The 18,318-nt window shown below is 42.7% G+C and overlaps 1 protein-coding gene across 1 annotated transcript; it reads left to right on the plus strand.

Moving 5' to 3' along the window:
- Positions 1–13,408: 13,408 nt before the first annotated feature.
- Positions 13,409–13,981, plus strand: LOC142168142 (uncharacterized). The gene has a single exon (XM_075228804.1). It carries the CDS (start codon positions 13,409–13,411, stop codon positions 13,979–13,981), a length of 573 nt encoding a protein of 190 aa, XP_075084905.1.
- The last annotated feature ends 4,337 nt before the right edge of the window (positions 13,982–18,318 follow it).

Consider the following 18,318-nt stretch of genomic DNA (forward strand, 5'->3'; position numbering starts at 1 on the left):
TGTTTTGAGGCCGTTAGGTCGAGCCTTTGTAAGTATTTCGGATATATATATGTCGAGCCTTTGTAAATATTTTGGAATATATATATGAAATTTCCCCTTTTTGGCAGTATCGTGTCTTTACTTTTCCAGCATATTTTTATAATTTCTATTCATGTAATATTTTTTATGCCTAAGCATAGATTCAAATGTAGTTATAGGTCATTCATTTTTCGGGGTTCCAAACAGAACCTGACTTCGATACAACTTTGTTTGAAGTTTTGAGACCTCAGTGTGCCGAGGGTAACCTTTTTGCTGGGCTTCGAGTTTTGATAAAGGCCTTACATTCTGATTACGAGCTTCGGACATCTCCGAGCCATTTAGGGTGGTCGTTGCCTTATGTATTTGGGCATCGCCTAATAGGTCTGGTGCCTCCGAGATTTGGAAGCCTGGGTTGTTCGAACCTTTTTCGGACGTCTGTCCCTGAGCAGGGGTAGCCCTTGGGCTCGATAGTCCCCGAGTAGGGCTAGCCCGTGGGCTCTTAGGATCCAGATTTTAAGAGGCAAGAAAATGTGTAATAGCAAGGCGGGGCCTTCTTTCATTTCAATGTGTTAAGTACATGATCGAAAGCGTGTAAAAGCTTCTTTCATGGCTAAAGTGGAGTATGTGGGCACGGTTCACACGACCGTTTGGCCCTGACAATGAATCCTAACCAGATGAATGAGGTGGGCTCGTCGAGTATTTTCAATGAGGCACAGTAGGCGCTAAACCGGGTAAGGTTATAACACCTTTAAACTCCCCTTATGAATTATTTAAATTTTCATTTGATGCCTCTTACTTAATTCCAGGGCTTTATAAGCTTCAGTGCTTCACCACGAGAGTTTACTTCGGTACCGCTTGGAAACCAGCCAGCTCGAGTCCGAGCTCAAGGAGCAGGTTCGGAAAACGGACATGTATAGGCTTCTGAGTGAGAAATAGAACGGGACCCTTAAGGACCTCCCGATTCTCCAAGACGAGCTGGAAAATAATTCGGAAGGAAGCCTCGACCCCGAAATGGGAACACACTGACCTGGTTGAAAAGGTATCATGAGGACTAATAACACAACTTCACAGTTCCAATGGAAGAAAGATCCAATCGACCAGCAGCGGGTCGAGATAGACGAGGTCAAGGCCCAGACCAAAATGTAGAAAGGCATGATGGACCGACTGGCCTCGGAGAAGGTGGCTACGAAGGCAGAGCTGGCATCGGTGGAGAACCAATTCCAGGTGGGGAATGACAAAGCTAACAAATGGCCTTAGTTGAATGACGATCTTCGTGCATAACTGAGCTCCGTTGTCGTAGAACGGGATGCCCTCGGTAAGGAATATGAGGCAATGAAGTCCATGTTGGACATAAGTACCGCTGATGCCGAAGAAATGATAACCTAATACAAGGCCGATGTAGAGGCAGCCGAGGTCTGCCTAAAAACAAAGGCTGAATACATGAAGCGGTTGTCCCGAAGGGAGACCCTCAAGGAGATACACGCCCGAGGCTTCGACTTATCGGCCGAGATCGAGGAAACGAAGAATCTTGAAGTCGAAGTGAAGGAGCGTTTTGAGCCTGAAGATTCTGAGGGCTTAGATGGTTCTGGCGACGAGTCGGGCCCGGTGAAGACCAAGCGTAGATGCCCTAGTAGATTTTTATTTTTTGTCTCATGTATTGTTTTCTTTTGTTTTGAGGTCGTTATGTCAAGCCTTTGTAAATATATTTCAGAATATATATATGAAATTTCCCCTTTTTGGCAATATCGTGTCTTTACCTTTCCAGCATCTTTTTATAATTTCTATTCATGTAATGTTTTTTATGCCTAAACATAGAATCAAATGTAGTTATAGGTCATTCATTTTTCGGGGGTCCGAACGTAACCTGACTTCGATACAACTTTGTTTGAAGTTTTGAAACCTCGGTGTGACCAGTTTTGAAGATGCTTAAGTGATTTTAGATGACACTTTTTCCAAGGGTAACCTTTTTGCTAGGCTTCGAATTTTGATAAAGGCCTTACATTCTGATTCCGAGCTTCGGACGCCTTCGAGCAGTTTTTAGGGTGGCCGTAGCCTTTTATATTTGGGCATCGCCTAATAGGTTTGTTGCCTTCGGGATTTGGTATCCCGGGTTATTCGAACTTTTTTCGGACAACTGTCCCTGAGTAGGGGTAGCCCTTGGGCTCGATAGTCCCCGAGTAGGGCTAGCTCAAGGCAAGAAAATTTGTAATAGCAAGGCGGAACCTTCTTTCATTTCAAAGTGTAAAGTATATGATCGAAAGCGTGTAAAAGCTTGTATCATAGCTGAAGTGGAGTATGTGGGCACGGTTCACATGACCGTTTGGCCCTTACAATGAATCCTAACCACCGGTATTAGCTTCTAAAGTACAAGGTTTTCTTGTTTTTCCCGCTTAATTTTCCCTTCCTAAAAACCTTAATCTGAGGGTAATGGCCCCTAGTATTCAAGGTCGAGCTTGATAGGGCTCGGATACTGTTGATGTGAAGTGAACGCCCATTAACTACAGCTTGAGACCGGTCTTCGAATCTAAGTTAGCACATTTTACTGTTGCCTCGTTAAAAACCTTGTCGAAAAACCCATTTTAGGACAAAACCGGTTCAAGGGAAAAAGGGTGCAATGCGTGCTTTCTGACCTAATAGCCACATCCATCCTTGGTCGTTGCCTGCAAGTGTTAGTCTGATCCATAATATTATTAAAGAGTAATTGAGATCATACCTTAGCAGCAATACCACTTTAAGTGAGTCACATTCCAGTTGTTCGGTAGTTGCACAACGTTTCCTGCTTTGAGTTTGTATGAGCCTTTGCCAGTTATTCCGACGACTCGATATGGTCCTTCCTAATTTGGTGCCAGCTACCCCTCGTTCGGGTTCTGGGTGTGTAATGTTACTTTCCTCAACACCAAGTCCCCGATTTTGAAGTGTCGGAGGTTGACTGTTTGGTTGTTGTATCTTTCTATTCGCGGTTTCTGGGCGGCCAACCGGACTAGGGCGGCTCACGCCTTTCATCCAATAATTCTAGGCTTGTGATCATAGCCTCGCCATTTGACTCTTTGATCGCATATTGGAACTTGGGGCTCAGTTCTCCCACTTCGATTGGTATTAAGGCTTCGGCCCCGTAGACCAACAAAAATGGAGTGGCCCCGGTGCTAGACTTTGATGACGTACAATATGCCCATAGGACCTGGGGTAGGATTTCTATTCAGGTTTTGAAGTATGGTCTTGTTTGTTGATTCCCCCTGTCCGTTCCCACTAGGGTGGTAAGGTGTTGATAGTATCTTCTTAATCTTGTGATCTTCGAAGAATTTATTTACCTTGCTTCCTATGAATAGTTTTCCATTATCACAAACGATCTCGGCCGGTATCTCGAATCGACATGTTATGTGGTCCCAAATGAAGTCAATGACTTTTATTCCCAGACATTCTCGAACACTTGAGCTTCGACCAATTTAGAAAAATAATCGATCATGAATAGTATGAATTAAGCCTTATCGGGTGCCCACGGCAGGGGATGACAATGTCCATTCCCTATTTATAAAATGGCCACGGGGATAAGTGTCACGACCCCAATTTCCCTCCCTAGGATGTCGTGATGGAACCTAGTCTCTAATACTAGGTAAGCCTAACAACTATGCAGAAATAACTGAAATATGAAATAAACTCTTAAATACTCAACATCTATATAGAATAAACTTCACTGCTCAACATATACATTTTTCCCAAAACCTGGTGATATCGAGTCACAAGCTCTATAATAGTATCAAAGTCATCCCTATACAACGGTACTAGTAGAAGAAAGAAAAAATATAAGAGTAGATAGAGGATGACTCCGTGGCCTGCGGACGCTGGCAGGTGTACCTTGAAGTCTCCGCATATGAACTCAGGTCACTGATGCCTGAACTAGTGGGAGGTACCTAGATCTGCACAAAAAGATGTACAAAAGCGTAGCATGAGTACACCACAACGGTACCCAGTAAGTGCCAAGCATGACCTCGGTAGAGTAATGACGAGGTCAGGTCAAGGCCCTACTGAAATTAATAAGAAACAGGACGAAAAATTTAACAATACAATAATAATGACAATGGAAATGAAACAAGTAAAGAATATGCCAAATTAACTACACAGAATCAAGGCAAATAATGCACCACGAAAGAAAACAAGAAATGTTTAGTCAAGGAAACAAAACAACCAAACATGAGTGAAGTAATAGAGAGTACCAACAAGAGTCACTATCGAGGTACCGCCTCGTAGTTTCAAATCATAAGAATAATTCACAATCTTTCCTTATATCACCGCGGGAGCCTTGCGTTCAGTCTTGAAAATCATTTTTCTGAAATAGCATCCCGCGTTTTACCCCACCTTATCATGCCGCATGACTTCTAGTAGTTCCCCTACTAGCCACGCGTACCAAGCCCACTTTATCTCACCGCATGTGTTTCAACCCCAAAATCTTATACCACCGCATGCGTATCAATATCACAACGTATCAGAAGTTGGACCTCAAGTGCCTAATATCACAACTTGCCAAAGAATCAACAATAACAGTGTTTTCACAATAAAGAGCCCATGGCTCAACCACAATATACACAAAAGTCTCAATAATAATAATTGGAAGTGAATAACTCAATAGAATAGTATTTCACAACTTAACACTTTGCCTCAATGTAAATCACCGCCTTTATAACTCAATGCCTCTTTAAATAATAATATATCCAAAGAATAACAACTTCAAGTAAAGAATTTAACGGCTGCATGATGAATAAGGAATAAAGGAAATAAGATCTTCAACTAAACATGTAGAGCAATTAACAAGTAAGAGATAAGACAAGTATAGTATGTGAAAATAGACTAGAAATGATGGCTATAACATGTTAAGGTAACTCAATTTAGGCATGAAAGGAATCTACATAGCTAAAACCGGAAATTTCCACTTTTAGCTCATGCTCATCACTTTGCGTACACAGCTTCCACACATCACATTTATCACAAAAAACACCAATCATAAGGGGTAATTCCCCCACACAAGGTTAGGCAAGACACTAACCTCAAATCACGCTAACTCAATCCACTAGTAGGCCTTTTCCTTGATTATCCAACTCCGAACGGCTTGAATCTAGCCAAAACAACTTCATACTCTAAATATAAATGATAGAAAACTAATTCGAACAATAAAATTATGATCTTTACAAAGAAATATAAAAGTCAACTCAAAAGGTCAACCAGGCCCGCATCTCGGAACCCGACCAAATTAAGAAATCCGAGCACCCATTCGATAACGAGTCCAACCATACAAGAATCACTCAAATCCGGCCTCAAATCACCTTTCAAATCCTCAAAAATTTAGCCTAAGGAGTTTTACAAATTTTCACAAAATTTCCAACACAAAACACAAATTAAATGATAAAAACAAAAATCGATTCGTGTAATTTTACCAAAATCAAGTTAGGAATTCTTTCCCAAATGTTTTACTTGAAAATCTCCCGAACAATTGCCTCATACCGAGCTCTCTAAGTCCAAAAATAGATTATTAAAATCAAACACTCGAACAAGACCTTTCTGCCCAGCGATCCTCGATTCTGCGGGCCTAGGGTCACACATGTGACGCCGCACCCGTGGATAAACCATCGTAGGTGCGGATTTCGCTTAATTCCAGGAGTTCCGCTTCTGCGGATAAAAACTCGCACCTGCGAGTGCGCTCCTACGAAAAACTCTTCGCTTCTGCGATGACCGACCAAGCTTGCCTCTTCCACATATGCGACCACTTTTCCGCACCTGAGGACTCGCAGATGCGGAAACCACCTCGCACCTACGATCCCAGGCCTACGCAGCCCTTGTCGTTACTGCGCTCCACCACTTGCATTTATGAGTCCGCACATGCGGCCAATCCCTCCGCAGATGCGATGACACCAGATGCAGGAAACTTTAGCAATTGCACAAGTCCATAAATTGATCCGGATTCAATCCAAATCACACTCGGGGCCCCCGGGACCCCATTCGAATATACCAACAAGTTTTAAAATACATAACGGACCTACTCGAGGCCAAAAATCATATAAACAACATCGATTCTATGAATCGCAACACAAATTCAAGCCTATGAACTTCCGGATTCCGAAACCAATGACGATTTATACCAAAACAACTGCGATTGACTTCAAATTTTGAACACAAGTCAAAAATGATATTACGGACATATTCCAACTTTAGGAATCGGGGTCCGACCCTAATATCAAGAAAGTCAACTCCCGATTAAACTTTACAATCTTCCAAACCTTAATTTTTCTAACGTTTGCCAATTCATGCCAAAACTACCTACGGACCTCCAAATCCACATCCGGACACGCTCCTATGTATAAAATCACCATACAGAGCTATTGGAACCATCAAAACTCCATTTCGGAGTCGTCTAGACAAAAGTCAAACTACGGTAAACGCTTTCAATTTAAGCCTCCAACTTAGGGACTATATGTCTCATTCCACTCCGAAACTCGCCCGAAACCAAAACCAAACACCCTCAGAAAATCACATATCCATAGTACAACATAGAGGGGTAATTAAATAGAGGATTGGGGCTAAAATACTCAAAAAGACCGGCCGGGTCGTTAAAACAAGACTGAGTGGAGTAGCTCTCCGGGTTGATGGATCATTGGTGTGTGTCTTTGGCAGTCGTCGCATTTTTGTACAAAGTCCTTTGCATCCTTCTCCATTTTGGTCCAGTAATAGCCGGCCCTGATTAATTTTTGGGCCAAAGAGTCTACCGCCAAATTGTTCCCGCAAGTGCCCTCGTGAACTTCTCTCAAGGCGTATTCGGTATCTCCCAGCCCCAAGCCTCTAGCTAACGGGCCGTCGAACGTTCTCCTGAACAATGTCCCTTCGACCAAGCTAAATCTGGCAGCCTTGGTACCAGGATCTCTCGACTCTTTAGGATCTGAGGGAAATTATCAAGTCTTCAAGTAGTCTATTACTTGTTCCTCCAATCCCAAGTTAAACTCATTGAGTTTACTTCGGCGCAGGCTTCTTCTATCACCGATTTCATGAGTTGTACTTTTGTTCCCGAGCTAAACTCATCGACATCGACCGATGACCCCAAGTTATCCAGAGCATTAGCCTCGCTATTCTGATCTCAGGGTACATGTTGTATGGTCCATTCCTTGAATTGATGTAGCATTACCTGTAATTTATCTAAATACCTTCGCATTCATTCCTCTTTGACTTTGAACGTCCCATTGACTTGATTTACCACGAGGAGGGAGTTCCACTTAGCTTTGATCACCTCGTCCCTAAGGCCTTTAGCCAATTCGAGACCTGCAATCATGGCCTCATACTCGGCCTCATTGTTAGTCAATTTCACAAATCTAATAGACTGCCTAACTACATTCTCTGTAAGTTGTTTCAGTACGATGCTGAGACCGAACCCCTTTGCGTTCGAGGCACCGTCCGTAAAAAGGGTCTGAATTCCCGAGGTAGTCCCTGAGGTTAGCAATAATTTCCTTTCGACTTCGGGTATTAAGGCCGGCGTAAAGTCACCCACGAAGTCTGCCAAAATTTGAGATTTTATGGCAGTTTGGGGTCGATACTCGATATCGTACATGCTCATTTTGATGGCCCATTTGTCCAACCTGCTCGAGAGTTCGGGTTTGTGCTTGATGTTACTCAGTGGGTCAGAGGTTACGACACATATGGGTGGCATTAAAAGTATGGTTTTAACTTTCTGGAGGCGCTTTGCAAAGCGAGCGCCAATTTTTCCAAGTTAGAATACCTCGTTTCGGCCTCGCCTAGAGTTCTACTGACATAGTAAATAGGAAATTGCATACCTTCATCTTCCCGAACTAATAATCCACTTACCCCCACCTCGGAAACCACCAAGTAAAGGTACAATTGTTCGTCCGCCTTCGGAGTGTACAGCAGGGGCGGACGTGATTGGTACCGTTTGAGCTCTTCCAAAGCCTGTTGGCATTCTGGGGTCCAGGAAAAATTGTTCATCTTTTTCAACAGTGAGAAGAACCGATGGCTTTTGTCCGAGGATCTCGATATGATCCGACCCAGAGCGGCTATATGCCCGGTCATCCTCTGAACGACCTTGACGTTGTCCACCAAGGTGATGTCTTCTATGGCTTTAATTTTGTCGGGATTTATCTCCATTCTATGATTGGATACCATGTACCTGAGGAATTTTCCCGATACGACCCTGAGCGCGCATTTCTCCGGGTTTGTCTTCATATTGTATTTCTTCAATATGTCTAAGGTTTCCTGCAAATATTTCAAATGGTCCTCTACTCGCAGGGACTTAACTAACATGTCGTCAATATAAGCTTCCATTGATTTTTCTATTTGTTCTTTGAATATCATGTTTACTAGGAATTGATAGGTGGCACCGGCGTTCTTTAATCCGAATGGCATCACATTATAGCAATAGGTGTCGAATTTAGTGATAAAAGAGGTCTTTTCTTGATCACCTGGGTCCATAAGAATTTGTTTGTACAAGGAATAGGCATCGAGTAAGCTGAGTATATCGTGTCCGGTCATTGAGTCAATCATACGATCTATGTTAGGCAAAGGCAAAGAATCCTTAGGGCACGCCTTGTTCAAGGCTTTGTAATCTACACATATTCTTATCTAATTTCCCTTTTTAGGCACTACCACTACGTTAGCTAACCAGTCCGGGTACTTAACTTCCCAAATGGACCATATTTTAGGAGTTTAGATACCTCGTCCTTGATGAATTCATGCTAGACCTCGGACTGAGGTCTCCTCTTCTGTTTAACTGGGTGGAACTTTGGGTCCAAACTCAGCTTATGAGTGGTTACCTCCGGCGGGACACATGTCATGTCAAGATGGGACCAATGAAACAAGCTACATTAGCTTTAAGAAAATTAATGAGCTTTTTCCTGAGCTCGGTGTTAACCACGTGCCCATGTATACCTTTCGATCCGGCAGGTGTTCGATCAATGTAACTTGCTTCAACTCTTCGACCGTCAATTTGGTGGTATCAATATCATCAGTAGCTATGAATAATCTTGGAACTCTGTAATCATCCCCCTCGTCGACTCCTCGTTCCTCCGGTCTAGCCAGGACCGGCGTCGGTGGTTGCTATTTAACTTCGGCCCATCTGGTCAGCCCCATGTTCCATAATGTCGAGACGGTGGGCACTGAGAGTACTTTATCGACTGCGAGCATCTCCTTTGTAGCTGGCTGTTCTCTATATACTGTCTTTATTCCTCCCGGTGTAGGGAACTTTAATGCTTGGTGTAAGGTCGAATGTACCGCCCTCATGTTGTGAACCCATGGTCTTCTGAATAGGGCGTTATATCTCATGTCCCCTTCGATCATATAGAACATTGTTTCCTGGATGGTCCAGACGGTACTCATTAGTAGGGTTATCTCCCCTTTGGTGGTTTCGCATGCCATGTTTAATCCATTCAAAACCCGGACTGCTGGCACTATTTGGTCATGTAGCCCTAACTTCTCAATGACCCTCGATCTGATGATGTTTGCCGAGCTACCTGGATCAATCAACACACGTTTAACTCGAGATTTATTGATAAGTACAGATATTACCAGTGCAATATTATAAGGTTGTATAATGCCTTCGCCGAACAAAATGGTCCCCTCTGGGACATAATCTCGATTGCGTTTTTCCCTCATGATGGATACTTTAGTGCGTTTTATCATTGGCCCTTGAGGGACATAGACCCCTCCAATGATCATGTTGATGACATGTTGAGGTTCTTCTTGTTCGGTCTATTTGTTGGCGTCCCTGTTTCTGAAGTGGTTTCTGGCTTGATCGCTTAGAAATTCTCGTAGGTGCCCGTTGTTAAACAACCGGACAACTTCTTCTCTCAATTGCCGGCAATACTCGGTCCTGTGGCCATGAGTGCCATGATACTTACACATCAAGTTAGGATCTCTTTGAGTAGGGTCGGGCTGCAATGGTCGAGGCCACTTGGTGTCATTGATTCGTCTGATGGCTGATACGATACTAGCAGCATCGATGTTTAAGTTATATTCTGACAATCTCGAGGCCTCCCCGGCCCCAAGCGGCCTGTCGAAACCATTTTTTCTCATCAGACCTAGGTTTTCGGGCCCTCGATCGCTTCTCTTTTTGTTTCTCGTGGTGTGACACCCGGACCCGTTTCCCCTTCGATCTCCACTGTATGGTTGATACCAGTCTCATATCGATCTAGGTTCTTGATCGAAGACCCTCTTAGACTTGTCGTCAGTTCTAACTGGATAAACGGACCTGGAAGGGGCTCCAAGTTGGTCGTCCTCGACTCTGATTTTTGACTGGTATCTGTTGTGGACGTCGGCCTAGGTTACCACTGGATACTCTACCAAATTTTGTTTCAGCTGCTGCGAAGCCAAGGAGCTTCGGGGGTTAAGTCCTTGAGTGAATGCCTGAACGTCCCAATCATCGGCAACCTCGACGTGAACTCCTTAAGAATCTCGTTATCTCTTTGTTTAACTTTGAAAAGGTCTGATTTTATGGTTTTGACCTTGATTTCCCCGGCATGTGACTTCACAAAAGCATCTGCAAGCATAACAAACGAATCAATAGAATTTGGGGGTAAGTTGTGATACCATATCATTCCTCTTTTTAACAGAGTTTCCCCGAACTTCTTTAGAAAAACCGACTTGATTTCTTCATCTTCCAAGTCGTTACCCTTGATGGCACATGTATAGGAGAACACATGCTCATTTTGATATGTGGTTCCGATGTACTTTGGAATATCGGGCATACAAAACCTCTTTAGGATCGGCTTTGGTGCAGCGCTCGGCGGAAAAGGCTTTTGGATAAACTTCTTAGATTCCAGTCCTTTTAATAACGGGGGTGCTCCCGGGATTCGATCGACCCTAGAGTTATATGTTTCCACCTTTCTGTCATTGGCCTCAATTTTCTTCTCACCAGATTTCTTGGATTCTAGTATGAGTAGCTAGTTTTAAATACTAAGGTTGTGGGCCCTAAATGGGTGTAATGTTAATGGGAGTTTACCATTGAATATATATATATATATAATGGTTGGTTGGTATTTATTCAATTCTCATGCTTCATTTAATGTTGGTGGTTGCAAACATTGACTAATGCCATTTTATTCTATCTTTACTTGGAAAAGTGGGTTAGGGTTTGGTAGAATTGAATAGCAAAAACTCAAGGCTTTAAACCTTGTTTAATAGAATCGCTTAGGAATAAGTGGGTTCTATTTGGAATGAATTAGTTGTTCTTAATTGTAACTCTTTTACATTTGGGAAAATCATAAAGAGAAAATACTACCTAACTATTGGGAAATATTGGGTAGTCATTTAGAAAGGACCTTCCATTAGGAATATATCATATTAACACCGATAGCATTACATTCCATTGATGGGGACACAACCTTGGTTTCCTTAATCAAATTAATTACATTCTCATAACAAAATAGTTTTCTCGATAACCCATAATTACAACACTCTCTTTTAAGGTAACGGAGTAGGATTACGACTTAAGTCAATTTTCACACTATTCAAGTAACCTTTTCTCACCTATTCACTGTGGGATTCGACCCCAACCTAGTTGGGTTATTATATTTGACATCGACCGCCTTACACCATTTATTTAGGTGTAATTTGAGCATATCAAAGTTTGGCGTTGTTGCCGGGGAATACAGTTTTGAAATTACTAATTAGTGTGTGCTTTACTTTACGTCTTCTTCTATTCCATCACACTTTTCTTGCTCTGCTTGGTGTCACTAGGTAAACATGGGTGAACCAGAAGAAGAAAACATTTTTGCGGATATAGATGAGTATATTGAGGATACAAATGTCATTGTCCCTCCAAGAGTTTATGCTGCCACCTTCAAGGTGGAACACAGTCTAATCCTAATGCTCAAGGCAGAGGGGTTTTTCCGAAATTCCACAGATGATGATCCAACACAACATCATAGAAACATCTTGGGTCCGTGTGTGATGCACAAGCAGAATCACGTTTCATATGATGTCCTAAGGCTGAGGGTGTTCAAGTACTCTCTAACTGGAGAGGCAAGACAATAGATCCAAAATCTACCGCCTAATTCCATTCATACTTGGCCCAAACTTGTCCGAACTTTCCTATCAAAATGGTTCCCGCAAAGCAAGAAGTCCGAGCTCCGGGATAAAATTTTCTTTTTCAAGCAATTACCGGGAGAGCATCTACATGAGGCATAGGATCGATTCAAGCTATATCTAGTGAGGTCACCAAATCATGATTTTTCGGATAACATCTTGTTGGAGAAGTTTTATATGGGCTTGGATCCTATGAATCAATCCATAGCCAAAAATGCAGCTGATGGATCCTTTATGGATAAAACATTTGCAAGGGTCACACAAATCCTTGACGAGATGGCAGAACATAACCAAGCTTGGAACTCGGAAGACACCACGGGTGGAATTGCATATGGTACTCCTTCCTTGACCAACATGATTAAGGAGAACCAAAAAAGAGATCAAGTAATTGTCGGGCTTGCAACCAGCATCAATGTATTGATGAAGATGTTCACTGAAAGCCAAACAAAAAAGGTGAATATTGTGGAAGATGTGCAACCCTTGTCAAATGAGGATTATGAAGAAGCAAATTATGTCAACAACTCGCAAGGTGGTTATCAAAGCCAGCCCTACCAAGGTTCAGGACAACAAAACCAATGGAGGTCTAACCCACAAGGTCAAGGCCATCAACAGTGGCTAAATGATCAAGGTAGTTCAAATCAAGGTAATTGGAGTAACAACAACAACAACTTTTCAAATCGGAGTTCAAACCCCTATGTTCCACCAAAGGGGAAATATTCTAACTCTCCGCATTGGAAGGAAAGTTCTTCAAGTGAGTCCAAGTTGGAAAACATGCTTGAACGAGTACTGCAAAATCAAGAAACATCTGACACTTCAATGAAGAACATGACCGAGCTTGTGGGTTCTCACACCGCATCCATTCAAAAGTTAGAAATGCAAATGAGAGATCTATCAAGAGAGCAAAATCCGAAGTAGAACAATACGCTCCCAAGTGACACAATAGCAAACCCAAAAGGTAGTGGGAATGGTCCGACTTCTCATTGTATGGAAATCACAACTCGAAGTGGTAAACTACTTCAAGAAGAAAATGAACAAGTGGTCAAAGTGGAAGATCCTGAACAAGAAGTTGAGGCACAAGTTAAGGTGCCAATTGCTGTTGAAGCTGAAAGACTCCCAAAGGAAGTAAAAATTCAAGAAGTGAACCGTGAAGAGGTTAAGGAAAAGGTAAAAGAGACACCAAAAGCTCTAGCACCAATTCCTAGGCCTCCTCCTCCTTTCCCTCAAAGACTTGCTAGGAGGGTTGATGATAGCAAACTCGAGAAATTCTGACATTCTTAAGAAATTATCGGTGAACATTCCATTTGTGGAAGCATTTCAAGAGATGTCGGGTTTTGCTAAGTACATGAAAGATTTGATCACTAAAAAGAAAACCACCAAGAATGAAGTGGTGAATATGACTCACCGAGTTAGTTCTATCACTGCAACAACCACCGTCCAAAAGAAGGAGGACTCGAGAGCCTTCATCATTCCATGCACTATCGGGTTGAGCGATTTTGCACGAGCTCTTTGTGATAATGGGGCTAGCATCAACTTAATGCCTCTTGCTATTTACAAGAAAGTAGGGTTAGGTATGCCTAAGCCTATAAGTATGAGGTTGCAAATGGCCAACCGTTCAATGAAAAGACCGGTGGGAATTGTTGATGATGTTCTTGTGAAAGTGGGGAAGTTCCTCCTCCCTGCCTACTTTGTTATCCTTGATTGTGCTGTTGATAATGAAATCCCTATAATCTTGGGGATACAATTCCTAGCTACTGGAAGAGTACTCATGGATTCAGAACAAAATGAGATCAAGTTCCGAGTTAATGATGAAGAGATTACCTTTCAAGCGAGTAAGAGTATGAAATTGCCACATACATACGAAAGTATCTCAGTCATTGATATTGTGATGAGGTAGAGGATGCAGTCGAGATGAAGATGGAAGAAGAATGCTTGGGTGAGGCATTGGAGGCTATTTTGGTAAAATTTGATGGTGAAGACATGGAAGAATACATGGAATCGGTAAATGCATTAGAAGGGCTTGGGTCCTACACTTATGCACCAAAGAAATTTTCTCTTGACTTAGAGAATAGAGTCACTCCTCCCGCTAAGCCTTCAATTATCGAGCCGCCACAACTTGAGCTCAAGCCACTTCCACCGCACTTAAGGTATAAATTTCTTGGCTCTAATGAAACTCTGCTTGTAATCGTTTCCTCTTTGTTGAATGATGTGCAGGTTGAAAACTTGTTGAATACCTTGAGGGAGCACATACAGGCCATTGGGTGGACAATAGCAGATATCCGAGGAATTCCCGCTGGAATTTGTGAGCACAAGATACAATTGGAGAAAGAGAGCAAATCTAGCATGGAGCATCAAAGAAGGTTAAACCTTCCATGCAAGAGGTGGTGAAGAAAGAAATTATAAAATGGTTGGATGTCGGGGTTGTCTACCCCATTGCCGATAGTCCTTGGGTGAGTTTAGTGCAATGTGTTCCAAAGAAAGGAGGCATGACCGTGATTCAGAGCGAAAAAAATGAGCTCATCCCAGCGAGGACGGTGACCGGGTGGAGAGTTTGCATGGACTACCGGAAGCTCAATAGTGCTACTTGCAAGGACCATTTCCCTATGCCTTTTATTGATAAAATGCTTGATCTGCTAGCGAGAAGGTCATTTTATTGCTTCTTGGATGGTTATTATGGCTATAACCAAATCAACATCACCTTAGAAAATCAAGAGAAGACAACATTCACATGCCCATATGGGACCTTTGCCTTTAGCTGGATGCCATTTGGGCTATGCAATGCCCCGGCCACCTTTCAACGGTGCATGATGTCAATCTTCTCGTACATGGTGGATGATTTCTTAGAGGTGTTTATGGATGACTTTTCTGTAGTTGGTGACTCCTTTGAGCATTGCCTTGACAACCTTAGGCAAGTGCTCAAAAGATGTGAGGAAACCAACCTTGTGCTAAATTGGGAAAAATGTCACTTCATGGTGGACGAGGGTATTATTCTGGGCCACAAAATTTCCAAGCAAGGCATAGAGGTTGATCGGGCAAAGATCGAGATCATTTCCAAGCTTCCTTCTCCCACTTCGGTAAAAGGCGTTCGAAGCTTTTTGGGGCATGCCGATTTTTATAGGCGTTTTATCAAGGACTTCTCAAAAATTGCAAGTCCCATGTGCAAGCTCCTTGAAAAAGATGCAAAGTTTAATTTCGATGAGAAGCGCCTCAAAGCTTTTGAGGAATTGAAAGCGAGGCTCACAACGGCACCTATTATTGTCACAGCCGATTGGTCCCTTCTATTTGAACTCATGTGTGACACCAGTGGTGTAGCTATTAGGGCGGTACTTGGTCAACAGCATAACAAGATCCTTCATCCTGTCTACTATTCAAGCAAGACACTCAATGGCACACAAATGAATTATATGGTGACGGAGCAAGAACTGCTTGCCATTGTCTATGCTTTTGAAAATTATCAGGCCTATTTGTTGGGGTCCAAAGTGATAGTCTACAGTGATCATGCAGCTCTCTACTATCCTGTGGTGAAGAAGGATGCTAAACCAAGATTGATTAGGTGGGTTCTTTTATTACAAGAGTTTGACTTCGAAGTCAAAGATCGGAAAGGAACATAGAATCAAGTTGCGGACCACTTATCTAGGCTTGAAGAGGCAGGGAGACCAAAAGAAAATCTTGAAATTAATGATGCCTTTCCAGATGAGCACATATTGGCATTGTCTAACACCTTCACTCCTTGGTATGCTGACATCGCTAACTTCTTGGTTAGTGACCTTATCCCCGATGGATTGGAAGCTTATCAAAAGAAAATATTCTTGCGGGAGTGTAGACAATACTATTGGGAGGAACCCTTTCTGTTCCGGATTTATGCCGTCAACATCATTCGGCGTTGTGTTCCGGAAGATGAGGTAATGCAGATTCTCAAAGCATGTCAAGACTCCCCAGTTGGGGGCCATCATGGTGAAAATCGTACTGCGGCAAAAGTGCTCGAATGTGGCTATTATTGGCCATCGATCTACCAAGACGCAAAGCAAATGGTCAAGGCATGTGATCAATGTCAAAGACAAGGGTCAATATCTAGAAGACATGAGATGCCTATGAACTTTGTGATGGAGGTCGAGATCTTTGATGTTTGGGGGATAGATTTCATGGGTCCCTTTGTAAGCTCTTACGGCATGACATATATCTTGGTGGCAGTAGATTATATCTCCAAAAGGGTCAAGGAAATCGCATTTCCTAACAATGAGGCAAGAAGTGTAACCGCTCTCTTGAAGAAGAACATATTCACGCGGTTTGGAACCTAAGGGCCATTCTTAGTGGTGGTGGTTCTCACTTTTGCAACAAGGCTTTCGCCGGGCTGCTCGAAAAATATGGAGTTAAACACAAGGTGGCCACCCCTTATCATCCTCAGTCAAGCGGTCAGGTTAAAGTCTCCAACAGGGAGATCAAAAACATCCTAGCAAAAACTGTTAATGCAAATAGGACCGACTGGTCAACGAAGCTAGATGACGCATTGTGGGCATATCGCACAGCATTTAAGACTCTTATTGGTACCTCAGCATACCGGTTGATTTTTGGTAAGGCGTGTCACTTGCCAGTAGAGCTTGAACACAAAGCTATGTGGGCATTGAAAAAGTTAAATCTTGACTGGGCCGATGCTGCTAATCTAAGAATGACACAACTCAACGAGATGGAAGAATTCTGTCTTCATACCTATGAGAGTGCAGCCATGTATAAGGAAACAATGAAGTTTGTTCATGACAAGAAGATTTAGAAGCGGGAATTCAAATCCGGTGACTTGGTCTTACTCTTTAACTCAAGACTCAAGTTATTTCCGGGCAAACTCAAATCCAAATGGTCTGGCCCGTTCAAAGTTGTGAATGTGTCTCCCTATGGCGCTATTGATTTGGAGTCTGAGGACGGGACTCGAACTTTCAAAGTTAATGGCCAAAGGGTCAAGCATTAGCTCAAAACCGAAGGAGAAAGGCACTTAGTAGAACAATTCGCACTCAAGGATAGTCCTACACCAGCCCCACCACTGATTAGCCAAAATGGGGACAACATCGTCGTGCCGCGACGTTAAATCAGGCGCTTCTTGGGAGGCAACCCATGTGTGGTCACACTTTTTGGTTAGATTTTAATTTTTGTAGGTTTAGTTGTTAGTGTTGAGTAGTTTGACGTGTGTGTTAGAATGCAGGTAATCCAAAATACAATGAAACAGGATGCAAGTGCAGAGGAAAATGAAGGAAAGCAAGCTCTATGGTCTACGGCAACATATGCGGTCGCATAATGGATATGCAGACCGCATAATGATCGCAGACACAATCAGAAGCAAATGCAATCTGGGCCTTCAAAAATGCGGTGAGATTTTGCTATCCACGGCCCACATAACTATTATGTGACCGCAGAACCGATTGCAAAGCTAGTTTGCCTAACTTAGTCACTAACTCATCGCATGACACATATGCGACCGCATAATGTGTTATGCGATGCACTTTCTCACCGCGAACCTTCCAGGTATTAAAACCCTAAATCCCTCACTCCGTATTTACGTCGTTCATTTACACTCTCACACACACGAGCACCGCATAACATAAAAGCAGGGAAAAAAACGTTGAAACAACAACTCAAAATCATAAAAAGAAAAAGGAATTGAAAAGGAAGGGCTCGCCTGGTTCATGCTTCAAAGGCAATCTGGTATGTATAATTCTACCCTTTCTCTTGCTTGATCAAATTGAAGAATACCATGGGATTTCATTTCCCTCACCCCCCTTCTTCTCAATCCCTTGCTATGGGTGTTCTTGTGTGCGTGATTGAGCTGAAAATCATTGCTGGAAAAAAAACATTATGCTGTGGGTAAATTGGAATTTGGGGATTTAATCTACAGAGTAGGAGTAGAAGAACAGGGATTGGAGAGTTGTAGCATTTTGCTTACATTTCGTCTTAATAGGTGTGCAATGACTAAGTGTAGCTACTAGAAAACCCTGTATTTGAGACTGAGTGGGAAGACCTTTTTTGACTAAGGATGATGATCTTTGTAGTCCGCAAAGTCATCGCATTTTGTGCCCTAGGTAGTTTTCTAAAAAGGACTTGTGCGGTTGGATTGCGACCGCAAAAACGTTTTGCGGACCGTGAAATGGTCGCAGACTGAGGCAGATAAAATGATGAATCTGAAAAACAAAACGCGACCAATTTACGGTCGCATAAGTTGTTCTGCAGCCACTTCTGCGTACCGCATAA

This window comes from Nicotiana tabacum, chromosome 13, assembly GCF_000715075.1.
Source record: "Nicotiana tabacum cultivar K326 chromosome 13, ASM71507v2, whole genome shotgun sequence".
NCBI classification, from domain to species: Eukaryota; Viridiplantae; Streptophyta; class Magnoliopsida; order Solanales; family Solanaceae; genus Nicotiana; species Nicotiana tabacum.